The sequence below is a fragment of the Panthera pardus genome, unplaced genomic scaffold (genome assembly GCF_024362965.1).
Source record: "Panthera pardus isolate Hobbes unplaced genomic scaffold, ASM2436296v1 HiC_scaffold_2, whole genome shotgun sequence".
Taxonomy (NCBI): Eukaryota; Metazoa; Chordata; class Mammalia; order Carnivora; family Felidae; genus Panthera; species Panthera pardus.
Genome location: NW_026526765.1, coordinates 11,642,646 through 11,669,933, shown reverse-complemented (window position 1 = coordinate 11,669,933; position 27,288 = coordinate 11,642,646). Strand labels below are relative to the sequence as shown.

At 47.6% G+C, this 27,288-nt stretch overlaps 1 protein-coding gene across 6 annotated transcripts in view; it reads right to left on the bottom strand.

The window, feature by feature from the left end:
- Window positions 1–27,288, bottom strand: part of TRIO (trio Rho guanine nucleotide exchange factor) — a 354,644-nt gene that overhangs the window by 118,349 nt on the left and 209,007 nt on the right. For all 6 annotated transcript variants that reach the window (XR_008423663.1, XM_053906894.1, XM_053906893.1 and 3 more), the window contains exons 12-20: window positions 20,686–20,855; window positions 19,605–19,779; window positions 15,079–15,274; window positions 14,138–14,304; window positions 11,749–11,868; window positions 9,841–10,032; window positions 9,215–9,364; window positions 5,457–5,571; window positions 2,163–2,278 (exon numbers count right to left, since the gene is read on the bottom strand). Coding sequence is in view for 5 of the 6 variants with exons in the window: in XM_053906894.1 (XP_053762869.1) it covers window positions 2,163–2,278; window positions 5,457–5,571; window positions 9,215–9,364; window positions 9,841–10,032; window positions 11,749–11,868; window positions 14,138–14,304; window positions 15,079–15,274; window positions 19,605–19,779; window positions 20,686–20,855 (1,401 nt within the window). In the remaining variant the exon portion in view is untranslated. The remainder of the gene's footprint in view (window positions 1–2,162; window positions 2,279–5,456; window positions 5,572–9,214; window positions 9,365–9,840; window positions 10,033–11,748; window positions 11,869–14,137; window positions 14,305–15,078; window positions 15,275–19,604; window positions 19,780–20,685; window positions 20,856–27,288) is intronic.

The window sequence follows — 27,288 nt, the reverse complement described above, 5'->3', positions numbered from 1 at the left end:
ACAGCAGAGAGCCTGGGAAAGCAGCAGAAGAGGCAGGAGGCAACCAGGAAGTCCAAGGGCCGGACTCGCCCAGAGACAGAACCGCGGCCGGAGTCCCCCCTCCGAACCCCCACCAGGGACGCTGCATCAGGGCTCCGTCCTGAGAAGCGCAGACACTGGTGGTATAACTACTGGGTTTTACCCCAGGATCATGGCACAGAAGAGAACCCACAGGGCCACGGGGTCATCGTTTGCAACGGCCTATGCTTAATGATCTCATTTGTGGCCAATGAGCCAACTTTAGGAAAAAGCAACAACACATCTATTGTTTTTCTCCATTAAAATAGTTATTTACAATTTTGTTCTCTGTAGCTGATTGCTTGCCTTTTAACAGAGAAACAATAAAGAAAGATATAGGAGAAAAGACTATGAAACAATCTCTAATTAAAAACAAATCAGGCCCCCGTGCATCTGAAATATGGTGGAACGATCATCAAATCAAATGTTAAGAAAATGTAATTTAAGCTCTGAAAAATACTACTGCTTGCCCTTGTGCTGGGAATATGATAACTACACCTGGTGAAACCAGCAGAGAAAGACTGAGATAGGATGCCAGGTCCATGGACCATGAACTTCAGCTTATCAATCTCTGGGGAACTGATCCCCAGAGCACCTGGCCGCCCTCTGGAGACCAACATTGACCAAACTGAAAGAAAATCCCTAAGTGGGAAATCGTGCTGAGGAATATTCGATCTTTCTTAAGCTAAAAGATTTAACTGACTGCCTTACTCTGTGACAGGCACAGGTGAATTTAGAAGACCGCCCATGTGTGGTGTGGTCACCAGGGACCACAGCACTGAAGAGGCGCCTTGACCTGCAGGACAGGAGAAGGCTCAGACAGGCGTCCTGAGAACCAGCCTTCTGTCCTCTGTTCCCTCCTGACACTCCAAATTCTGGACAAACGGCTATGGATTCCTATGCTCCCGTTAAGGCCAAGGAGAAGTGACAGGAATCTTAGCTCAAGTTAGGGGTCAGACAGACTTTACTCTAAAACGATCTTCCGTGACTAACCATTCAGGCAGAAACCCTTATCTCAAAATGACTTCAGAAGACAGAAACTCTAAACAGATTTTTTTTTTTTAAGTAGGTTCCATGCCCAACCTGGGGCTTAAATTCACAACCCTGAGATCAGGAGTCGCATGCTGTATCTACTGAGCCAGCCAGGGGCCCCCTAAACGTATCGTCTTTGGGGCACTTGGGTGGCTCAGTCAGTTGAGCACCCGACTTCGGCTCAGGTCATAATCTTGAATTTGTGAGTTCAAGCCCCATGTCAGGCTCTGTGCTGCCAGCTCAGAGCCTGGAGCCTGCTTCAGATTCTATGTCTCCCTCTTTCTCTGCCCCTCCCCCACTCGTGCTCTGTCTCCATCTCTCTCTCAAAAATAAACATTAAAAAAAATCGTCTTGATATCTCTACATTAGCCAACTACCTGAACATTTTTTTATTCTACTGAATTCTTAGAAATTCTGTCACACTTTATTTTAGCTTAATTTACCTGAAGAACAAAATTTTATGTTGAAAATATAAATATAGCAATATAAAAAAAAACACCCACTATAATATTTATACAAGCACAGACCTGGATTCTACAATGATTTAAAAAAATTTTTTTAATACTTGTTTATTTTTGAGAGAGAGAGAGAGAGAGAGAGAGAGACAGAGTGGAAGCAGGGAAGGGGCAGAGAGAGAGAGAGAGGAGGAGACACAGATTCCGAAGCAGGCTCCAGGCGCTGAGCTGTCAGCACAGAGCCTGACACGGGGCTTGAACTCACGAACCACGAGATTATGACCGGAGCCAAAGTTGGATGCTCAACTGACTACGCCACCCAGGCACCCCAACAATGATCTCTGAATCATCGTCATAGTTACGACTCGTACTTGCTGGCCCTAAATACGAGGTAATGGCACTAGAGGCAGGCTGTGTGGCATGCTTGCTGGGAGCCCAAATCACAGTTTTACAGGGTTGTGGGTTTTCTTTTCATAGCAAACTTATTTAAAAGGCACGACTGGTCTCATCATTTGAAAGTGGTTTTCAACATGGCTGCAACGTCCAAAGCTGCCCAGCTGAGGACAGAGGTGCAAACGGAGGGTGGAGAGCAATGGGGAGCCCGGGGTCGTGACCGACCTGCTTGGCACTTCGTTCAAAGACCACATACTGCTGGCACTGGTCTAGCCGTCTCTTCCTCATGGTCCAATAATGCAATACCCTGTTCTCCCGCTGGAAGAGTTCATTCAAGATATCTAAGAGGATAAAGAGGAAGACGAATGTTGGCGCTTGCAATCAACGGAGACACTTGCAAAATCCCGTTCATGTTTATTTACAGACTTCATGCAAATGTCAACGTAAGACAGAGCATTCAGTTAAGAGAGCCACACTTGCCTCCCCCATGTTCTCAATGAGCATGTCAACCAGACCTCTCCTTATTCTCTTACCCCAACTTATTATCTTAGGATGGAGGTCACTGGAAACTTAAGGCTGGCTGGATTAACGGGATAAGCTATTGTGTCTCCTGCTGGGACAAACTGACAACGGCCGACAAAACTTCGGTATTAGGCATTTCATTCAACAACATTCAAACCTTCCTGTGAAGGAACTTAGTACAAAGGATGTATTGCAGAACGGTGGAGTACTAGAAGAAAACAACGTTTTGGTTTTTCTTTCTTTCTTTCTTCTTCTTTTGTTTTTTGTTTTTACAAAGACAAAAACAAAACCATAAACCATAAGAGAAGCAGGGACGTGACAACAGAGAAGCATGGAGCCAGAAAGGCCAAAAAACCCTGATTACATAAAAATTATAAAATGTCATAACCAAACACAAACCATCGTAAAAACATAGCACCAATTAAAAATCCAGTTAACATTACTGGGAAATATAAAACACAGAGCTAGTGTACTTCCCAGTAAACAGGAAAAAGATGAACTGTCTGTTAGAAAAATGAGCAAAGCATATAAACATGGAGTTTGTGATTTCTAAAATGTGGCCACTAAATACACAGAAACATGTTTAACTTCACTCCAACGATGGGGCCATCTTCCACCATGTTCCTGGCAAGGACTGTGTCCTCCCATATGCTGGGAGGCTGGGGAGCAGAGGGTACAGGCACCAGTGACCCCGCATTACTGACGGGAAACAGGGCACAAGCCTTGCAGTGAACACTCTGGCAACAGATAACGACACTGGAAGTGTGTACGGCTGCGAACCAGGAATTCGATTGTTCAAGCCTTCGGATGTATGGTGCTTACACGAGCGGTATGTATCAGGTGCACAAACACCAAGGCACCGTTTGGAAAAACTGAACAGCAACATCTGGGGGTCAGGTTAAGCCAACTATGAAATCATTATACTGCACATTAAAAAGCATACAGCAGAGCTTTAAATTCTGATACAGAACGAGGACTAAGTTGTATTGACAGTGGTGACCAGTGGCTATGGAATTAGATAATTTATATACATTTGCACACTCAAAACAATTTTTACAGGGAGTCTGTTTTACTCCAAAGGTTTATAAAACACACGAGAAACTTTAGGAGAAGATTCCAGAGACTGAAACTGCAAATCAAATAAAAGTGTCTAGATTATAACTTAATTAACATTAGGAAACTGTAAAAATATTAAGCGGTCCACAAATATTTCAGGGTTCCCGAGAGGCTGAGCCACTTTGCGACAAACCAGAACCCGTGAGCAACGCTTACCTGGCAGCTCAGGGGTCAGGCTATACGATCTTTACTGAAAAAGTAAACTAACGTAGCAATGCAAATTAACGCTTTGAAACCTGAAGCCAGTCAGAAACATAAGCTACCACTGAAATGAAAATATGACACATGAAAATGAATGTGAGCCAATCGGTCTTTTCCAGTTCCTTCTTTCCACCACCCCAGCCTGGGGCAGGACTGATTTGGGGCGCGTGAGCAGCAGGGCAGGGAACCACCCCTGCGGGGCCTGGGAGGGGAAACTGCCCGGCCATCCTCAAGCACCTGAGGGTTGTCTGGGGTCATGCGGTCTCTTCTGGCACCATCGCCCTTACGTGGGTCTAATGCACCATCCCACATGTGAACCCAATGAGAGAAACCAAACATTTAGTTTTTAATTCTCCAGAGCACCCAGAATGATGACAAACAGCAGCAAACGTGCGGTGACTATCACGTAAGTGGGCACAGGGAACACAGTCCCCTGTCTCACACACACACCCATTGGACTAGGACAGCCCCTGAGGATCGTCACGTCTGTGATCAGACAAAGCAGACGAAGACCCACAACCAAAGGCAATACTGAAGGATGACAGAAAGGCAGTGATTTTTATCTAAAATGAGCCAAGTAAATAGATTACCAATGCAAGTAACTTGCTCCTGCTGAAAAACGGTTGCGTTAGTCACTCATTTTCCCAAGAGAACAGCCCACCAAGTAATAAATACGGATCTCATCTGTGGACCTTAGAGGATTATACCCATGTGATGGATAGTATTTCTGTGACACCTCTAACAGATGAATCCCGAAGAACAGGGAGCAGAATATAACAAAGTTTCTGCCAATCATATGGCCTTAAAGAGTAAGAGGAATCATTTGTTAACAGATTATGGCAATTTTTTCCCTACGAAACCCAACTCTGAGAGGGAAGGATGAAGGACCCCAGTTTCTTCATGTATTTAGTGCCGATCTCTGAAGCTCTCGGGAAGGATTACGGTGGACACAAGATGCCTTTGTGTCAAGACTGTTCTAAATTCATGAACGTTTTCTCAGGATCCATTTCCATGTCGTTTTATTTGAACCTGAAAAAACTATGACTAAATCCAAGTTTTAAGTTCGAGAACACCTGAAGTTGTTTTCACTGTGAAGTATCCCATCAGAATTCTAGAGTAGAAACCATCAGCCCCTCTCACATCCACCCATACCAATCCTGTTAATAATTTAGTGTAAAATTTTCCCAGATCTGCTTCTATGCGCTTACATTACATATACATAAAAACATGGTTTTACAGAAGTTTATATTCAAAAGATACCAAAATATACGATACCTGGCAATTTGCTTTCTAAGTATGTCAAATTGATAACACTTTACAGAACGATATTGGTGTATAATTTCTTGATTTGAACTTTTAAAAATATTTTGACTACAGAAAAATTCTGATTTTCCTCTTTTCTCCAATTTACAATATTTTCACTTGTTGTAACAAAATAGTCAAAGCTAATAAATACCACGCTGTGTGTTCTCCCTGTTTACACTCTTCAACTTTATTCAATAAATTATCAATCTAGATCATTTGTTTCATACTTGACTAGTAAACGAAGAAAATTGGTGAGAACTTTAATGATACGTAACGGACGTTTAAAACGAAGCCCGGATCTTAGGATTTTCAGACCGCGTTCTCACCAAGCTCCTTGCATCACTTGCCGGTAAAGGGAGTCCCGACTGCACTCACTTTTTACTTGTTGTTCAGGAGCTTTGATGTGGGTCACCATTCCCGGCATGTTCACACTATTCCTGTGCAGGTACTTCAGGAAGACATCTGCATTCCTTCTAGCAAGCGTGCAAGCCTAAGAAGTACAGGGAGAGCAACGTGATGTTAATTGGACTCATACAAACATGTATTTTGAATACATACGGGTGACAACAGCATGTAGCTCTAGCATACACCTTTACCTAAAACGTTTTCAAGCCAACCTGTGCTTTGGAGGATACACAGGTTAAATCCTATTTCAATTAAAAACAACAACAAGAACAACTGTGTCTCTGAGCCCTTGCTCTGATGAAACCAGCTGCCATGTTGAGCGCTGTCCTATGGACAGGTGCACACAGCAGGGGGCTGAGAGGGACCGCTGGCCTGTCCAGCCTCCAGCTGACCACATCCCCTGGCCAGCACCTCAATAGTAGCCTGGGGAGAAACCTGGAGGCAGAGCACCCAGCTAAGCTGTGCCTGGATTTCTGAAAAGGGCAGACAGAATTTTCAGCTTCCCGAGTCATTCGGTCTCTATCTCCCCAACCCCTCCCCCCACCCCGACAGGAGAGTAGCCACGGGCAACATGTTAATAAATGAGAGTAGACAGATTTAGCTCTCAGGTCTGAGTCTGCCAACCCCTACTTTAAGCCATCGAGTTTTGGGGTGGCTTGTTTCGTGATATTACTGTCACAGATAACGGACATTCCATCTTTAGAAACCAAATAAGTAATCTCATTAATGTATTTAAAAAAAAACAAGAGGAAAAAATCCTTAATTATATTTGAATTGGAAATCCCTTACACATTTCCTGCCTCAGATCTGGAATTAATACTTCTTCAGGGAGCTCTGTCTCCTTGCGTGTGGTACATGGTATATAGACCACAACTGGGACTGTATACTGGGGAGTTCATTTTTTCTGGTCGGTCATTGTTTCCAGGCCTTTCTGGTGGGTGGAGCTAGGACACTTTTCAATTAACCTAAGACTCTATCACGGGTCTCTCCAGATAAGCCTGAAATCAGCGGCTGTAACGAAACAGTGAGGAGGCTGCAGAAGACAACCAGGGTTATGTCAGAAGGACATCAGGGCCCTTCTGAGTGGAAGGAGCACCCACGAATGGGACAGGTTGAATATAAAAAAGATAAATGACTGCAGTTGATTAAAACACACCAAATATATTAAAATCCATGAAGACAGTAAGAAAATTAATCACATGTAGAGGTTGTTAGGGTAACAGCTCATTATCCCGAAAATGATAAACAATTGGAAAGAATCAGGCACTTCTGCCTGTTCTGGACAAACTCTACTTGAAAGCAACCAAACAGCTAAGGAGGGAAGAATTCTAGCTAATCAAGGCAGAAGTAATGATGGAGTATTACCAGTTTTGCGACTCCTTGTGAAACATGATCGCCACAGGGCACTAAAGCCACTGGGTGAAAGGCAGACGTGGAAGGCACGTGACAGGTAAATGGGACCCCCTACATCTGAAGCACTGACGATGCCCCCGATCACACGAATAGAAGGAGCAGCAGGCCTCCTGGGCCTCCTGATGTGATGCCATGGGAAGTACGTGTGGGGAGAACACCTGTGCCAGGTAAGCGGACCGCAGGCGCACGCACACACACACGCAAACCTGGATCCGACCGAAACTCTCGACATAACAAACTCAGAGGATCCAGGGCGCTAAAGGACCGTGTGGGACGCAAGCATGGAAATCCAGAATGAGAGAAATAGCACAGTAGGAGTGATTCGCTTCTTCAACTAATAAATACTAATAAAAGGAGGTGCTGTTTAGATTGAAGGAGATTTAAGAGACATACCAATAAATTCAATGCGTGGACCCTGTTTAGAATCCTGATTAAAACTACATATAAAAGACGTTTATGGATCGATCAGAGATATTTGAACACTGTTGGATTTTGTATAAATTAAGAGATACTGTTAATTTTTAGGACAGGATAATGGTGTTGTGGTTATGTTTTTGAAAGGCAGAATTTAAAAATTTTTTAAAAAATATTATTTATTATTGAGAGACAGAAAGACACAGAGCGTTAGCAGGGGAGGGGTAGAGAGAGAGGGAGACACAGAATCCGAAGCAGGCTCCAGGCTGTCAGCACAGAGCCCGAGGCAGGGCTCGAACTCACAAACTGCGAGATCATGACCTGAGCCGAAGTCGGTCGCTTAACCAACTGAGCCACCCAGGTGCCCCGAAAGGCAGAATTTTAAAAAATATATTTGAGAGAATGTGCACACACAGGAGGGACAGGGAGGGAGAGAAGCATTTGAAGCAGGTGCCATGCTAAATATTATAAAATGGTAATTTTAGCAGGGCTTTATTCCACAAACCGTGAGATCATGACCTGAGCTGAAATCAAGAGTTGGACACTCAACCGACTTGAGCCACCCAGGCACCCCAGAAAGGCTGAATTTAATACTTAGTCATATGCTGAAGTATTTACAAATAAAAGGATATAATATCTAGAATTTAAAGTAACGCAGTGAAGGTGGGCACATGCCCACATGCTGATAGTTACTGACACTGCCTGTGACAGGGACACAGAAGTCTGGTATCGGTTCTATTTGGTATGCTCCTTAAACTTCCCTAATGAAAAGTTTAAAGATCCCTAACACCCAAACACTACGGAATTCCAGTTGAATGCAGAAATCTGAACAGGCCTGTGATGATTTTTGTTTTAAATTTTTTCTAAGTATCTTTCTTAATGAACTAAGTAGTATTCAATTTTGTTTTATTCTGAACGGATTCCAGAGAAAGACAAATTACGATGATTCCAGGTCCAAACAGCCTCACGGTGGTGGCTGTTTCATACACGGGCTTTCAGGTCCTGTGGCAAATGGTTAAAATAACAAGCCCGAGGAAGCCACGACTGTTTTCCCAACTTCGGTCGCCGAAAAAGAGAGTCATGTGAGGGAAGCTCAAAAAAAGTTCCCAGATAGAAATTTTCAAAGAGCTACAATCTGTTCTCCCAGACCAGACAGTAACTCTGTCAGGACAGAGGATCACCTTCAGGATGGAAACAGAAATTATTAAATGTAACAGGAAATGGTGTGAGAGGTGTCAGAACACTGAAGCTATGACAAAACTAAACTCGGTAAGGCCGCAATGAAAAGCAAACGCCATGCCTACTTTTCATGGGGCTGAGTGGCAGCCGGCCGAGTCTCAGGAGATCTTTTCCAGAGTGAAAGAGCGTATCATAAAGACACAGAAGTGCTGGCAAACAGTTTGAGCACTTTTCAGAACTTCTGGGTGACTGAAGTACGAACGAACACACACACACACACACACACACACACACACACACACGACAAAAGCGGCTAGAAAAAAGTCCTCATTTAAAGCTGCTCACACTTCAAACTTCAAGCCTGGATTATGGGCTTCAATGTTTTGCAGGAAACACTTCCTGAACAAGTATTAGTAACTAATCCTGGAAATCACAAAGGGTGTTCCCGCCCCTTATCCACTGTACAGTGGGTTCAGTCTTTGTTCCTAAAAAAGGCTGAATTTCCAAAGGAAGATTATTTTAAGGTACAGGCACTCTTGTCTCACCAAATCAATCTCTTTCTGTGTTCAACACCAACCGAACTGCACTCTGCACACAGGGGCTCCCCCTGGAAAGCGAAGGCGGCCTGCACACCCAGCACATGGGGACACCTCATGGCGAGCCCCCTCGTGTCTGTGTGCCCTGTGCAGGGACGCAGCAGCACCCCGGAGGCCACTCCGTACCTTCAGGAACGCTTCCTTTTGCTCCAGATGCTTGCTGATCATTGGGGTGACGTGGTCTGTCTCGGAGTTGGGGCCCAGTTTGTCGGCCCCTCCACACCAGTCCTCTTCTCTCTTGTACTCCTGCTCCAGGCTCTCGAGGACGCTGCAGACCTGCGAGCAGAAAGCCGCAGGCTCAGAGGGGCCACTCGGCATCTGACGCCACAGATGGCATCTTTGGGAAGTGTGGTCAGTCATGCTCTGGGGATAAAAGTGCTGGCCTGGGGACCAAGACCTTCGGAAGGCACTGTGGGCCCCACCTCAGGTGAGGACAAACCCAGGGGCCAAAGTAGGCAGGTCTTTCAGAACAAGACCAAATAAAAACGGAATTTCCGGTCTCTCTCTGGTGTTTCAGGCTATGAATCTAAAGGAGAGGAAAGCGGATGTCTTCTCGGGTCCTTTCCAACCTATTCCTCTTGGATTCCTAGGGGAGGCAAGGATCATTCTACTTCTAGAATGCTTTTCTCTGCTTGAAGTTGAGTTCACTGGCTCGATAACGACTGACGAGTTAACGACTGAACTATCCAACAAAACTAAGCTCCACACAGAATGCCGGTGAGGAGCCCAAGGACTAGAGCGGCCCTCCTCACCTGCTCTGAGGTTTTGTAGAAGGCGACAGACGCGTTCACCAGCTTGAGGCGGTCTTCCATCTTGAGCATGAGCTGTTGCCAGTGAGACGCCACTTTCTCGGCACAGTCCCTGATCATGTCCATGTCATAGTGATTGGCCTGCAGCATGGCCTCCGCCTTCTGCTGCACCTGCAGCGCACTCTGATGCGTCTTCTAAGGAAAGAGAAAGGACAGGGAACACTTGTGTGATGGGGGCATCACGCATTTATTTACCAGGGAGGCTGTGGTCCCTCCGCTCCGCTTGCTTTGATCCAAACAACTTCAGCGAATGCTCATTAGGACACTTCTGAAAACACAGCACACGGTTCAGTTAAAAACAACAAAGTGTTCATGCCCAGCAACAACTGTGTTTATACTTAAATTACCTAATGAAGGATGAAATGCACTAAGACATTGCAGAATGGGTCTCAGTTGTGGGTTCTCAGCTTGAGAAATAGCAGGAAAAAACCTTAATAGCCAATATTCTAAGAAAGCTGTTGAAATGTTCCCAATTTATTCTTCCTATTCATCCTTCTTACAATAGCAGCCAGAGGCCAATGAACACACGGACAAAAAGGTGGCCACAGTGAGTGCATTTTTACCTTAAACTGTGTACTTGAGTAAAGTTTTCAAGAACTATTGACTTTAAAAAAGAGAGAGAGAGACAGAGAGAGAAAGAGAAACATAATTAAAAGCTAAGAATGAACCAAGTGTGCTCTCTGGAGGTTCATACCATATTAAAATATCAACATAACATCACAAATTCGGTAGAATTCCTGCTTGTGTGTGCTCCTAGAAGATTCCACAAGATGCTGACAGGCCAGGTTCTCCCACTGACGAACCAGAGTGCTGCACAGGGTAGCAGTCAGGGGCGTAGAGGGGTCCGTGGGTCTGTGACATGAACTGTTTTTTTGTTTTGTTTTGTTTTAGACAACAGCAAAATTTTACAGATTGCGTGAAAAGGCACAAAATGATCCCATGAAAGACCATACACAATATGGCCCTGTCCTTCACTCAGACACAACGACATGTGTTAGCAGTTATTAGAAATCACTAGGCACAGTGTACAATTCTCAAAAGATGCCCAAACTCTGGGCTTTAGGAAGTGTTAACACAGGTCTGCTGACACTGAGTAGTTGAAAGTTAAGTTAGTCTCGAGAATAAATTACCGCTATTTTCTGTAGCCTTCTTCTCTGGCTATGTATGCAACCAGAGCAGGAAACAAGTTTTCTGCAAGCAAATGCTCTTTTTCCCTTGAGTTGACCCTGAGACCACCTATCACAATGAACTCTCCCCTCTCCCCTAAACTCTACAAATAATTAATCCATATGCTGTGAGAGTGAATTGTAAATGGACCTGGAACTGGGCCAAGCCATTCTGCTGAAGTCCCGGCCTGGCACCGACCCCCATCAAGGTGAGAAACACTGCTTCTCATCAGGGTCAGAGAGTTCTGTGCGCAGTGTTGTTTATGGATAACCGTGAATTTGTGATTTGCACTTGGTCTGGGTAAGCTGCCCACAGTGCTCTGTTTGGTCCAGGGATGTGCTTAAGAGACCAGCAAAACAGAACACCCCTCAAGCCCAGACCCTGGCATGGGTTCTCAGGTGCCAAGTGTTCTTGACAGAGGGCGGTGCGTCTTGCCGGGACCCTCAAGGCGGGAGGACAGCGGGAGCCACCAGGCGTTCTGGGGTGGCACCGTGAGGTCCCCGAGCTGGCACACGCATCGTCCCCTTCACTATAGTCACCTGCCCGTTTGCTTCCCTGAAGGAAACTGTAGAGCATCAGCGCTGCCACTTAGGGTCCTGCTGAACCCCGTCTGGCTCAGGTTCAGTCCCCCGCGAGGGAGCGTACATGCATGTCCTGGGGCGGGCGGCGGGCCGGTGTCCCTACCTCGATGGCGTGCTGGAACTGCTCGTGCTCCCTCTGCAGCTGCTCTGCCTCCTGCAAGGAGCTGGCTGTGATGAGTCCGGCATTCAGCATCGACTCTCCGTTGCGGATCCAGCCCAGCACCTGAAACACGACACGGGGACCTCCAAGCCTCTGCCTTCCCCTGGGGGCCCCCCTGCAGGCCAGCCGGGACACGAGCCAAGTGAGCGAGGAGGTCAGGCTGCTCCCATCCGCTGGGAAACATGGGTTTCCTTATGGTCCCACCTGCCAACAGCCTGATGTCCTTCTAAGGTATCTGATCAGAAGTGCCACGTTCTAAGATTAATTCTTAAAATTACTTATGCTTTCAAATGGGAGCTGAAAAGGCAGAGCGTCCAGCGGATGGTTACTGTTAGTCCACAGGTCAAAACGGATTAAGAATCACCTATTAGATCTACGGCCACAAACAATTCCCTGATAATCAAGGGAAGTATTTTTCATTCCTTTTATCCTTATTAACATGCAAAATTAGCAAACTGCTTGGTAAAGGAACTACGTTATTTCACCAACGTATTTTCTAATTTAACGTCAGCATTAAATGGCCCACTAACCAGAGAATGAATTCAGAGGTGCTGTAACGCCCAGGGTCAAAGCACGGGATTCCCAGCATCACACACAAACAAGAGGCTCCCCAGCTGTGGAAGGTCATTCTGGTAGTTATTTGTGGCAAAGACCACTTACTGCCCGCCCTACAGCTGGCTTTCCTCATCTCCTTTACTCAGAAAACTTAGACTGTGGGGGGTGGGGGGGCCTTAGTCTAAAACTGCTTCTCAGCCCCTCCATGCAGCTTCATCGAGGCTAGGAACATTCCGTAGCACCTCCCACTACTGACATCACTGAAGCAGCCTCGGGGCAGCCGTGTGAACACATTTCTTTTCTGATACCAGTACTGCTTCTTCCCTGTTATGCTCTGCCCTTCCTGCTGCCTGGGAAGGGGACAGGGGAGCTGGGGCTACAAGAGCCATGTGGCAACCCCTCGCCAGCATGTGTGCCTAACCTACCACGTGGCTGCTAAATGAACACCAGCCATCGACCACATCCTGCCCTGTTACGTAGAGAATATTTACAGGCAAATGCAATTCCTAGTGGATAGTCTAGTCCTTTATTTCTTACACACACGGTTTTGTTTTTAGCAAGAGGGACACTTTATTAACTGGTCTTTATTGTTTTTTAAGTTTTGGGGGGCCCGGAGGGGCCCGGGGGGCTCAGTTGGCTCCATATCCGACTCCTGATTTTGGCTCAGGTCATGATCTCACGGTTTGTGAGTTTGAGCCCTGTGCCCGGCTCTGTGCTGACACTGCAGAGCCTGCTTGGGATTCTCTGTCCCCCTCCCTCTCTGCCCCTTCCCCACTTGCATTAGCTCCCTCTCTCTCAAAATCAATAAATAAACTTAAAAAAAATAAAGTTTTATGTAACTAATCTGCACCCAACATGGGGCTCAAACTCATGACCCTGAGATCAAAAGTCACATGCTCTTCTGACTGAGCCAGCCAGGCACCCCTATGAACTGGTCTTTAAAAGGCAGGTCACGATACTTTATCTCATCACATGGGGCACCAACAGGTGCTCTTTTAGTTTTCGACTTTGACAGCACACCTGCTTCAGTGTGAGTGCCACCCACATACACACCGCAAACTGCTAACACTCCAGAGGCACCTGATCCCCTCCGTTCGACCTAATACATGCTTTTCTGAGCCTCCATCAGAATCTCAGAAGGCCATACCTTCCTTGCCAGGAAGGCGGTATCACGAGGGGTTTCTCTGCTCATGAGATAAAATGTCACGTACATGCTGAATGGATGTACGTATAGAATCCCAATGGCTACGAGCCGAAAACAATCTTTCAAATACTCCATTTTTATTTTGCCATGCTATCTGAGACATGGCAGTGCAGCATGCTGGTAACAGAAGAAGTCTCCAGCCCTGCATAAGCTGTGATACCAGCCTATTTGGCAGAAAAATCGTATCGTTATTTAGCCTGAGAAGCTATGTGCTCAGAGTTTCAAGCAAGAGATTACCAGTAACAAAACAAGCCAAATGGATGTTACTTTCAAGTGCTACGTCTGCTGGGCTGGAAGCCTTCTCCACTACAGAGTCAACACACAGCTGTCCGGGCGCTGGCTCAACACTTACTCATGAGCTAGGGCTGCCCTGGGGGAGTGTGTCACATCATGTGTGAGAACAACGCTTACACACGAGCTAGGGCTGTACTGGGGGTGGGTATGTTACATCATGTGTCAGAACAGCTGTGTCTGGAACAGGGACAGTCTCCCCAATTTCCAGGTGGTCACACACCGAGTGCCCACGCACGGGGGCCCGCTGTGGTCCGGCTCCGCGTGCAGCCCTCTGTTTACCTGCTTCACCTCGGCCTGCAGGTGGCGAAGTTGCACACACTGTTCCAGGTGCTTCCGATGCTGCTCAGCCGCGACATCCAGCTCCTGCTGCTTCTCGTGAAGGAACTCCAGCAAGTCCTGGACCCGGGTGGCCATGTCTACGTCTCTGTCGCAAAGCAGCTCCACGCCTGTGGACATGAAGGGAGAGCCGAGAGTTCGGTGGGCACATCGACCCATTCTTCAGCTGTGTGACGGACGCCGTGCTTTCGAATAATCTGCTGGTCGGGCCAAGTTCAAGGAAGGCGTGACCAACACAGGAGTGTTTGTTTCTGTGTGCCTCCAAGCACGCGAGGGGGTCTCAAACAACATATCTGCTGTGTTCCAGAGCAAAATACAATGCACGGCTAATCAAACCAAACCCATTTTGGGTCAATCTTTCCACAGTGGTAAGTGGTGACACGTGCCTCACTCTTAGAAGCGAGCGAACTTTGGCTTGCTTTTGTCGTGTATCACTGCACACCCAGTTTACTCTTTAGGAAGCATCTGATTTGTGTAAAATGAGTGATGTAGTATGCAGGTTGTTGCTAAGTTTCAAACACTACACATTTCTGTCTACATTTTTGAGCCTATAGTGACATCTGCTGGTAAAATATAAACTAAGAAAAAAAGAATGTGAAAAATTTGTTGGAGATTCACATTTCATTCATGGACAATTAGCATTCATGCTACCTGAAATGACAAGCCAAGAGTATTAAGGGCTAAGTGCGCTAATCATAATGTCACAGGTGATCACATGTGAACACAAAACAGCCAAAACGTTCCTTTCGAAGAGCAGGTACCTAGAACATCTACGTCACAGGGGCTGACCATGCTTTGCAGCCATCGCACATCACACATCACACACACACACACACACACAATAAAAACCCCACAAGTGACACAGACCGAAATGCACTCCTTACCAGAAGCCTGCACTTCATTGACATACTGCAGAAGGTCCTGCCCTTGGTGGATGACATCGAAGGTTAAGTTATTCATGGTCAGAGCTTTGTCTGCGTGGTGTTGCAGGCGCTGTTCCGCTATTGTGAGATCTTCTGTGTCAAAGTCGTTCATTTGCTGAGAAAGCTCATCATTCCAAGACTCAAGGTCTGAGATGATCTGACAGAGGAGAGTGTCTCCTTAGGACCGAGACTTACAAAATAACGAACATGTGCTGCGACCCCTCACTGCGCCAAGTAAGGAAGAAAGGAATGTGACTGGGTCCCAGGGACATGGAAGCCAGCTGTTGGGGCTTCCATGGGCCACAGATGGGACAGTTAGACACAAAAACCTACCACAACTGAACAAAGTTTATCAAACATACAAAAACACATTAACCCCTAATGGTACTTTTTAAAAAAAGAAGAGTTAAAAAGCCTAAAATTAAATGAACAACTTTTTTCCCCTTCATGTTTGTTTATTTATGTATTTATGTATTTATTTATTGAAAGACAGAGAGAGAGAGAGAGAGAGAGAGAGAGAGATCGATCACGAGCAGGACAGGGGCAGAAAGTAGCCCAAGCAGGCTCTGTGCTGTCAGTGCAGAGACCAACGTGGGGGTTGAACTCATGAACCGTGAGATCATGACCTGAGCCAAAACCAAGAGTCAGAAGCTTAACCGACTGAGCCACCCAGGCACCCCACATGAAAAACTCTTCTGATTAGAGGTTGACAGGAGACCAATCTTTATCCTAAAATTGGTAATTAGAAATTTAAGCCTATAACAATGAAGAAAGGTTATCCTTTATAGATAACTCTAGTTATTAAATGCAGAAATAATAAAATTAGAAAGTTTGTTCTAATTATTTTTTTAATTTTAGTGAAATAACTATTCAGACAATGATCATTGTGCAGTTAACTGTAATGGAAAGAAAGAGGGGACCCAGCTGGAGGGTCAGGCTGCCCCATCCTCATCCTGCAGACCAACCTCCGCGCCCCACATAAGTGGGGCCAGACAGGACCAACCTCTGACAGGAGAAGCTGTGGGTCCTGTGGAGCATCTGGCACAGAAATAGACCTGGAATCTCACTCAGGTCTTTACGCCTAAACTCCAAGTTTATAAGGAGCACCAGGGAAAGAAAACTAGTTAAACAGAAGAATTCACTAAGTGAATGCAGAACGTGGGACCTGGTTTCTTCAGCTGACGCAGTTATTTCCACAAGTCACAGCAGGAGGAAAAGAAGGCTAGCTGAAGAGACGATTCTGGACAGAAAGGCTAAGTATCTTATGTGGGCACAGTGCCCACATGCCCAGTAGGGGCCACCCGTAGAGGGTCCAAGAGAAGCAGGGTCCTAGAGAGCAAGGACTCTGGTGGGGGGGGGGGGGTGGGGAGAGGGGTACGACTCTGGTTATATAAGAAAAGGTCTTACTTTGGAGAGATACTTAAGAGTCTTTAGGAGTGAAATGATAAGCGGACAAAGCTTTTCTCTCAACTATTACAGCACAACAATAACAAAAGAAGGGGGATTTGCAGCAGGGAACACACAATCCTGCTACATTTGGGAGACAGGCACATGGGTATTCACTATACGATCCTTGCAACTTTGGTGCAGGCTTGAAAACTTTTGTAATACGCTTTAAAAAATTAAGATGAGAAGTTACAGAATCCAGAAAGGAAGAAAAAAACTTCTTGTGAAAGAATACTGTATTATACACTTCAGTGGAATAACATTCCCCAGGGGTCCCGATTTACTTTATCCAGAAGAGCAGTAACCACATGAGTTTGAAAATCTGAGAAATGTGAGAGAGCTGACACAGAATCCAGCGAGGAGATAAAAGGTAATAAAAACCGAAGGCTTCCCCAAATGCCTATGGCACAAATCTTCCAGGTTTATTCTTTCATTAGAGAGGTCTGCATACAGTATATGCATTTACATTAATTTATAAAATTGATAACTTTAAATAATGTTAAATTACACTTAAGCCAAAAAGCCACTGCGGGGAAGTATTTTTAACAAGGAAGAAGATGACCATACCTTTAATCTTTACCTCTAAGGGGAATCTTCTTTCTTAACGTTTGTTTTTTGACACTGAGGCAGGAGAGACTTGGGTGTGGTGGTGAGGTACAGACTTAGCGCTAATGTCTCACGGAGACAGCGATAGGGCTCAGACAGCAGTCAAGCAGCGGACAGTAAATAAAGATGGATGTGCTAGAACCGGCGGGATTTGAAAACGCTCACCAAGCTTCAAGAAACCCCGGCGATGGCCAGGATCAAAAGATCATCAGGAGAAATCCTGCCCAAGGCTTACAGTCACAGTTTGTCAATCGCACATGTGAAGACAAGAAATTGGTGGCAGAAACAAAGCTCAAGAAAGTGGAAATGACTTTTGAATACCAATTCTGGAGAAATAACTTGTGTTATTTCTCTTCCTAATGGTACATATAACTGTGTTCCATAAACAAACTGTCACAGGACGCGGTAGTAATGACTCCGTTGTTTCCAGAGCAATCGAGCAGGTTTTCCCTGGAAATAGGAAGAGGCTGAAACAGCAACATCCTCAGCGCAGAAAACCTAGATCCGGGGCGCCTGGGGGGCCAGTCGGACGAGCATCCAACTTCAGCTCAGGTCATGATCTCAATGGTTCGTGGGTTCGAGCCCTGCATTGGGCTCTGTGCTGTCAGTGTGGAGCCCACTTTGGATACTCTGCCCCCTCTCTCTATGCACCTCCCCCGCTCACGCTCTCTCTCAAAAATAAATAAACATTTAAAAAACAATTGGCCAAGGAATAGATAAGTTTCTACCATAAAGATAACTCCTCACATGTGCAGTCAGATGGAGCATTTTCCCAGATAAGGGAGGAAATCCCAGCTGAAGTCCTAACTGCTCAGGTTTTCATGTTTTAGGATTACTCCAGAGAAAAGAGGCTCTTAGGCTGTGACATTTTAAAAAGCTTTTAAACTACACTGTAGCTGGCCTGTGACTGCACTGCGGGTTTAATTTCCTTAGCTCAGGAAAGCACTTACCCCTGGCCTGGCACACCGGCTTTATTAAGGCCACTTGGAACTTTGTAGCTTTGGTGTGGAGAAAATGTAGGTTTCTGGTTTCTGAACTACATATTAAAACACTAGTTTGTTGATAATGGAAATACAATTAAATTTTTTCCCTTTAAAGTAGCAATAATACAGATGAAGCCAAGAGATTTTTTTTTTTTTTTGAAATATCAACATGTCTTGAAGAGAAACTTCAAATAATGCCTGTTTCCAAATTGAAACTATTCAACAAGCAGCTAAGTTTACATAAGCAATTCATCTGAAGTAGAGATCAGAGAGGAAAACAGCCATGCTGGGTCTTCTGTTCATACCGCCAGCAACCTGGAAGCTGGACTGCAGGCCCAGGCCGTGGGCAGGTCCTTAAAGAGCTGAGGACAGCGTGCCTTTTCCCTACCTGGCTTCATGTGTCTCTAAACATCAAGACCGAGAGCAGATTTTACCAGACAATGTGCATAGGGCTTAATTCCTCTCCTGTCGTGAACCAGAGATGATGATAAGAACAGCCGAGAAGGCCTTTCTTTAATGAAATCACTGAGGGAAGTTTAGACAAGTGGCCAACCAAGGCCCACCCCCCGAGAGGCCTCGCACAGGGCCTGGCCTGGTCCTTGTACCACACGCAGAGCTGGGCCTACAGACAGGCCCGAGAGAAGCAGGCAAAGCCCACTTCAGCAGAGGGTCCTCCCCTCAGCCGAGGTAAGTGAAGCAGTCTACGCGAGCCCCCACCGTCCCTCTGCCCCAGTGGATTTAGGGTCTGGGTCTGCGTGCCCTCGAGGCCCTTGCGCGGGCAGGGCATGCCCTCCAGACTGCCTGGGCAACGTGCTCCACCAGCCGCGTGAAGCTGACAGGCACCGGGAGACTGGCCTCATCTGGCTCAAGTGAGTTTTGGTTCCTTCATCCGTGTTTCACAGATTCGGCATCATCCAATTATACTTACTTGGGCTTGCAGTTCATCAGGTTCAAAACTCAGATCTTCCCTGGCACATTAAGAAACGGCCTTTTGTTGAAGTAAAAGGAAAGAAACTCACAGATAAGGGGCAATTTGTAGGCAAGGATGAAAGATGATCTGGGCACACTCCTTGGAAAAGACTGGATTTCCTGCTCTCTGCAAATGCTATCACCACTGACGAGCCTTATTCTCGCTCCTGGTGGGGGCAGGCGGGGGCAGGGGGCAGGGAGGGGAGGGACAGAAAGAACAGGGGAGAGTGGCGGCCTCAAGTGTGTGCCTCAGACAAGGGGAGGGCTGCGTGGGACCCGGCCCCGGGCCCAACAGGCCAGGACGCAGCCAGACGGGCTCGACTGCACTCACACAGGCTGTGCTCCGTCCTGCTGTGCGGTGCGGCTTCCGGCACAGCCCCCTCGGCTCGCAGGCCAAGACGCAAGCCTTCCTTCCTCTGTCCTGCCCCGAACGCAGGGGGAGAAGACGCCGGAACCGGCGGGGGACGAGGAGGGGGCACTCACATCGATGGCATCCCTCTCGAACACGCGCAGCTGCAGGAAGAGCTCCAGCTTGATCTTGCGCTCCTGGAAGAGCTCCTCCATCTGGGCCTGGGCCTCGTCCAGCTGCTGCAGCACCGTCTCGATGTGGCTGATGGAGCTGTTGTGGGGGGTCTTGTTGCTGGAAATGGCAGAGTCCCTGCGGAAGGGAGAGGGGACGGGGCGGCATGAGAAAGTCTCCCATCGTCAGACACCAGATCCGGCCGCGCAGACTTCAGGGGGAGGAAGGCCGGCAGGAAGCAACAACACTGGGCTTCCTCCTGCGAGCCAGCCGCCAGGTCTGCGGCCACACCGAAGACTGTCCCCCGCGCCACCCACCGTCCCCCTGCAAAGCAGCCTAGTAACTCCAGAAAGTGACTTCCGAAGCGCTTCACCGTAGCCACTCTTCTCCTTAGGTAGAGAGAACAGAATCCACGATCCCTGCTTGCTAAAACGGTAGAGTCCCATCAGGAACAAGGGGTTAAACTCTAATGCAATCAATCAGGCCTTTATTGAGTCCCTTTCGCCTGACTCGCGGCAAAGTGAGCATCGCGTGAAGTTAGCAGTAATGATTTGAGAAGCTGTCCTCGAAGGATCCAATAAAGGAAGTCTGCTTCCAGCCCCCGCAGAGCAGGGAGGAAAGTGACACCTGGGGCCTGGTCTCCCCCAGCCTCTGCTCCCGCGCCAGGGACACCCACCATCCTCTGGGGACACGGGTCACTCAGGGTCTGAAGGACACAGTTCTGGGAGGTTTAAATCAGCCCGGCTTGTAAGGAAGTTTCAATAATTACTAGGTAGCTGTTAACAGGACATATTAATAAAAGCCGAGTTCTGGGAAAGTTTATTAGTCAATGCCGTGATGAGAAAAATCATTGAGTTTAAAAAAAAAAAAAAAAAAAAAACAGTCAAAGAGGGAAAAAAACAAAAAAGAGAAAGAAAGGGAGGTTACTGTCCTCTGTATGCAGACATGTTATTTGCTCCCCACCTAGCAGGACAGGGAATTAAACAGCTCATTGTTCCCTGGCCGGCTCCAGGGGATGCGGGCGGGAGGAGGGGACCGGCCCACCTCAGCTGCTGTATGAGGTCCTCCCCTTCCTTGATCACGTTCACCGTCACTTGCAGGGTCGTCTGCTGCTGCTGGCCAAAGCGCTTGATGAGGTCCTGCACGGCCTCCACCGACTCGGCATACACGTCATCCAGAAGCTCCTTCTGCAGCTCCTCCAGCCACGTCCACAGCTGCGGAAGGACAGGGCGCAGTGAGCCCCCCTCCCCGGAGAGGCCCCCTCCCCGAGTGACCCCGCTGGGAGGCAAGCGAGGCGGCTGGCTCCCAGGGACGGGAAGGGGGCAGGGGCACGGCCCGAACGGCCCCGGCCCCCCCCCCCCCCAAAAATCAGCGGGCCACCACCGCCTGGTGAAAACACACAGGCACAGAGCCGGAGGGGACTGTCACAAAAGCGAAGAGAGGAAAGGGAAGGGAAGTCAGTCTTTCCGATCCTTCCTGGGCTCAGTCTGAGAGTCAGAGGAATAGGAGAGACCCCCCCCCCCCCCACCAAAACATCTGCTAAGCATAACGCATTCTTCCACACATCCTCTGACTCTTGTTTAGCAGATGGATAGTTTTATTTTATTTTTAGCAAGGGCACTACTACAATCCATTATTAATTATTAAACCACTGCTCAGATGTGGCTGCTCTGCATCGCTCAGAGAAGAAGGAAGCCTATGATGTGGTGGAATAAAGTCATCACCACGCCTGGCGGGAGATTCGGATGAGGCGCGGTGCTCGGTAACCTCGCCCATCCCGGGCCACGGCCAAGCCGGCCGCGTCGCGGTCCTTCAGTGAAAGGAGTGTGCACACCGGGAACACTTCAACACCTCCATCCCACAACCCTCACAACTGCGCCTGGGGACGTGGATGGGTGAAGACAACTTGGAACAACGGTGGCAAGAAGCCCGCTAGGCCTGGTGGGAGCAGAGCATGTCTCCCATTTCTGGGAAGCCCCCCACTGCCTCCTCGGATTCTCCGGAGCGCCAGTCAGTAAACTGAAAAGGATGTTTAATTAGGCCAAGCAGGCCCTGGGGGCTGGGAAGCGGGTTGTGTGAGGAGAAAACGCTTCCTGCTTCCTCGAGGATGTAAGAATTGCCCCTTCCCCCCTGCCCACCCCCCCCCCCGCCCCCTTATCTTCCAAGCATCCGTCACAGACATCACCTCTTCCCCTGACATTGACCAGCTGTGCCGGCCTCTGTGGCTAATGCGTAGCAAAACCGTGCTTGCCAAAGTAAATGCTGGATCTGGTCTTTTGTTTCTGAGCTTATCTTTTTTGAAAACTGCCCTATGAGGAGGTGTAACTGACATACAATAAACTGCACGAATCTCCAGGATACAATTTCTTAAGTTTTTAACGTATGGACACACCCACGGAGAGACCCCTGTTGTCTACAGCGAACAGCTCCATCACCCCAAGTCCTCCTGTGCCCTCTAACCCTTCTGTCTCGCTCTGCCCTCCTGCCCCAGGCAATCACCCATCTGCTTTCTGTCACTATAGATTAGCTTGCATTTTCTTGAAAAAGTGTGTAAGTATGGACTGACTCTGTTTTTGGTCTGGCTTTCCTTTGACAAAATTATTTTGACATTCATCCATACAGTTGTACGTATCAACAGTCCACACCTTGTACCGTGGACATGTACACCAGCCTGGGTGCGTGGCACAGTTCAGCCACTCAGCTCTTGATGGCACTGGAGCTGTTTCCACTTTTTGGCCACTACACAACTCTTAGGAATGTCTGTGCACAGTCTCTGTGCACCTATGTTTTTCTTTTTTTGAATGATATATACGTGTAGAGTGGCTGGATCCTATGACAGGTGTAGGTTTAAATTTTTAACAAACTGCCAAACTGTGTTTCCCCAGGCTGCACCCTATCATGTTCCTGCCAGCGCTCTATGAAAGTTCCAGTTCCTCCACTGCCTCACCAATTTCTGGTAAGATCAGCCTTTTTCATTTTAGTCATTCCAGATGAGTGCCATCTCATTATGGTTTTAATTAGCAATTCCCCACTTACTAATGATGGCAAGACGAGCTAACTTTCTAAGAATTCTTTTGTTGTTAAATGTAGCTTTGGTTATAAAGAAAGTATCCAGATGCTTCTGTCAGATCAGTATTTTAAATATGGCAGGTCAGTTAAAAAACATGGGAAGTAAAGGCCAATGACTTTATTTGTCAGTCACACTACCTGGAATCCTAAGATTTAATTTTACTAAAAACATTAAATAAAACATCTGTTACTTTATTTCTTAGTATCTACCCAGGTTGGTTTTTCTTTTTTTGTATGTAAGTTATCAAATTTCATACGATTCCAGAATTTTAATTTAAAGGAGTCTAGAGTTGAGCTAGCTGGTTCAACTCTTGGCTCTTGCAGGTTAAGGAAAAGAAGCCCCCGTGATGAACCCACCCTCAGGACACGGGCAAAAGCAACCGCTGGTGCTAAGCTTGCACTGGAAAAGAGACCTCCAGATCCAGTCCCATGCGCATTGACACGGTACTTGAGCACCAAAAATACCACTCAGTGGTTCACCAAATACGGACCAACGTCCTGCACCATCTGTAAAGGTTCCATAATCACGAACACACTCTTTTGGGTTTGTTGTTGCTCCTGTTTGCTCTCGTCTAAATCCTAAACCCTCATGAACCTGGTTGTTGCATTTATAAACGGGAAGGGTGACGGCATGATGGCCACGAGGAATCTCCCAATTTGCTCCTAAGAAAAACCTTCCACGTTCTAGAGGTCACATTGTACAGCAGCAGCATTATGGATTGAAGAGATACTCTAACAAAGCATTGGCTCTGTGACCTAAGACATCACAGAATCTCTCCAAAACCCAGATCACTAACTAGGGATCCTCAGACCAAGACCGGCCTCAAGGAGCCACGAGGAGGGCAAGGAGACAGGCGGCGTAGGAGAGCGCTAGGTGATCAGCGGGGCTCTGTAAAATGTAACCACCTGAGGTATAACGAGCCACTCAAATGAAGCGAAGAGCCAGGATTCGCTAAACGAAACCAGGGATGTGCCACTTAGGCTGCACTGAGCAAGAACCAAAATTTCACCAAAACATGTTAGCACGTCAAAATATTTAACCAAAAACATACAGAATAGGTTATCTAAAAGGTAGGCTTTTCTAGCTGAAACGGCTTCAGCAGCTTCCTGGTAACCTGCCTCCTACTTGGTCCCCAAACCCTCTCAGCCACAGGTGGCCCTGCAGCCCTCCCACCTTCTGATCCCCGTCTGCCGATAAACACTATGAAAAGGTGGGCCTGTTCAACTACATTTATTCCACTGCAGAGGACAACTGGTAAACAAACAAAACCCCAATTCTTCGGTCCGTTTCTCTCACAATCTCAACTGTCATCTTCCACCTTAATACACATGCCGCCCAGGCGCTGCCCCTACCGCGTCACTGTGTGAGAGAACCAGGAAAAGGAGCGTCACCTGCAGTGCGCCTGTCTGTGAGCCAGCCCCAGGTGATGGGCGGCAGGTGAAGGGGTGAAAACTGGAGACCCGTACGGAATGCAGAGAGGGGCATGCATATCACACGCCGAGTCCTCAGGAACAGTGCTCGCGCACTGGACTGCAGCCTCACTTCTATACGCTGTGAAGAGGAGACGGGAGATCAAAACCAATGCTCGCAACCGGCCTGGGGCACGGTGCGTAAGTGTGTTTCTACATAACTCCACGGCGACAGCCTAAGAGATGATTAAAACAAAACACTTCTAAGGTAATATGGAACCACAATTAAGAGCGTGGCTTCTGAAGCTAGATCGCTTGACTCTCTATCCTGCCTTAACATTTCCTAGGCTGTGGCCTCGGGCAAGTTACTTACCCAGGACCACGGCTCTGATTTCTCATCTGTAACACGGGCCTAAGTGCCCAGCTCAGACAGCTGCCGGCAAGATTAAGTGAGTGGACACGTGCAGAGTAAAGAAATAAGTAAATGTGAGCCACTATTACTAGTTCTGTTCTTGTAAAAAAACAAAAAAAGTGGCTAGTACTTGGGGTGCCTGGGGTACCTGGGTAGCTCAGTGGGTTGATTGCCCGACTTTTGATTTTGGCTCAGGTCCTGGTCCTGGTCCCAGGGTTGTGGGATCAGGACCCGTGTCAGGCTCTGTGCTGAATGTGGAGCCTGCCTGAGAATCTCTCCCCCTCTGCCCCTCCCCCGTGCGTGCTCTATCTCTCTCTCAAATAAAAATAAGTAGATGAGATGAGATAAATGGGGGTGGGGGGGCCTGGGTGGCTCAGCTGGTTGAGCATCCAGCTCTCAGTTTCGGCTCAAGTTGCGATCTTGTGGCTTTGTGGGTTTGAGCTCCACATCAGGCTCTGTGTTGGCCACGTGGAGCCCGCTTGGGATTCTCTCCTCTCTCGGCCCCTCCCCTCCTAAAATAAATAAATAAACTTTAGAAGGTAATTAAATAAAAGTCTTCCTTTGCTAGATAGTTTTCAGAACGTATCCAGGTTCCTATCTACTGTTCAAAATATGTCACTTAGTCTGGTAGACTTGACACCATCCTGCATTTACATCTTTTTACACCTAAAAATAGTATGAGGAAAAGGGGCTGGAATTAGTCCACCAGAGTCCATAGAAACCACTTCCCCTTGGTTCCAGGGGAAGCGGCATGAGGACTTGTGGGTCAAGCCTTTTCCTTCCCTCCTAAGTTTATTTCCTGCACATCCTGGACCCTTGAACATGCATCCACAGTGGACTGGGCTCACCCTGCCTGGCCAGCTGTGGAACCGGCCAAGGGCCACCCCAAAGAGGAAACCACAGAAATGGATCCTGGGATCAGGCAGTTGAGAGGGGAACAGTAAATGAGGTAGAAGGAGGAAGGTTCTATTTAAATCCATAATGTCAAAATGCTCAAAAATCCTTTGCCACTTTAGAATTTTTTTTCCTGGTACTACAGAAAATATTCTCATTCAGTTTGGAGAAAAAAAGGATTCTCAGATAAAAGTAATTTCTGCTGTCGGTTGGTGATGAACTGATGCATATCACAATGCAGTAAAATTAAGGTAAAGTCTATTTTTAAGCTTTTAAATTAGTACATACGATGCCTAAAATAACCTCTGAATAAAAGAATGAGGAAAGTCTCTAGGATGCCTGTGAAATTTTACCGTACGTTTCCAGGCATGAAAAAAACTGCACTTCGGTGCATGCTGTCATTTACCATAAAGAGATCAACCTCTGCCCACAGCAAGAGGCGCTGCATTCTACCCAGGCACTCAGCGGCATGGACCCCACGTGGAAAGCTGTGGCCCACAGCCAGAGGTGGGCAACACCGCCCCCTAGAGGCCATCCAAGTGGTGGCCACCAGCATTCCAAGGACGGGAACTTGAACCCAGCCCACAACTTGGCTGCGGCCGTGTACAGACCTGGTTCCTGGACCAGGATCCATCCACAGAGAAGGCTGGGCTAGGGAGACATGTGAGGTTCTGGGGGCAGGACCCCCGCGATAAAGATGTGACAGCCCGGGTCCCAGGTCCAGCGGTAGCTGGCTGGGTGCGGCCCAGGTGCACCCCCACTGTGGCCCCCTCCCCTTCAGCTCTGTGCTGGGCAGAGCCTAAAGGAGGAGCTGCAGCCCTGCTGGGAAAATCCCCTTCCTCGCTAATCACACAGGAGACCTCGCAGGCTCCCAGAGGGACTTGTTGGTGTGACGTGTCCCAGGAAAGGCTGACCTTCCAGCCGATTCGGCAGGTGGTAGGATTGGAGGCCCGAGATTTGGGGACTGCTTCAGCTGCAACGTCTCTCAGATGCAAAGTCTGAACACAGCCTACAAGCCCGCTCCATCTGGAGGTGGGGCACAACTCACCAGATGTGGCCCTCTGTCTGAGCGTGGCCTTGGGAAAATCCTTGGAACCCTCTACTCCAGGATTTCTCTATGAAATGAGATCTTCCCTAACGGGCAAAGTCAGTCTGAGAATCAAATGAAGTGGCTACAGACATGTGAACGTGCTCAGTTACTTCAAGCACTTTATAAACAGAAGCTACCACCACTCTTATCTGTTTCCCTACTCTTGTTTACCACGGGCACAACCATCTGGATACCAAGGGGATGGGGAAGCTGTAAGGAAGTGTGGGAAGCACAAAAGATGCACCCTCCCCACCCCCCCCACCCCCCCAGCAGAAGCTGCAAATCAGGAGCAGAAGTAGGTAGTTTCAATGGCAACTTACAGATGGGATTTCAGGGGGCACCCACTGTGCATAGCAATCGTGATTCAGTTCTAGGTATAAGCACCAGGGGTCAAAGGGGAACTGTTCCAGCCACGTGCAGCGCATTCTCCAGCCTGAAACGGTGCACACGCCTGCTGCCCTGATTATGGAGGAGTAAGGGTTTGAGGAGTACCACGTTATTCTTGGGTGGGTGATAAAAGATGCCTTAATATGATGAGGTTTATGAAGGAAGCCCATCAGATTACTGGGGGAAGGATGAGGGACAAATCAAAGTCCGTATCAAGAAATACTACCAACGCACGTATGTGTAAGAGAGGGGAAAGAAGGAGAAGCAAGCCGGAGCATGTGAGGCAGCCCCCCGTGAAGAGGGGGTGCCTTGTGGGTACCGCAGCACTGGACGGTGGAAGGTACGGATGGGCAATCAAGGACAAGGTGAGGGACAGGTGCTGTGC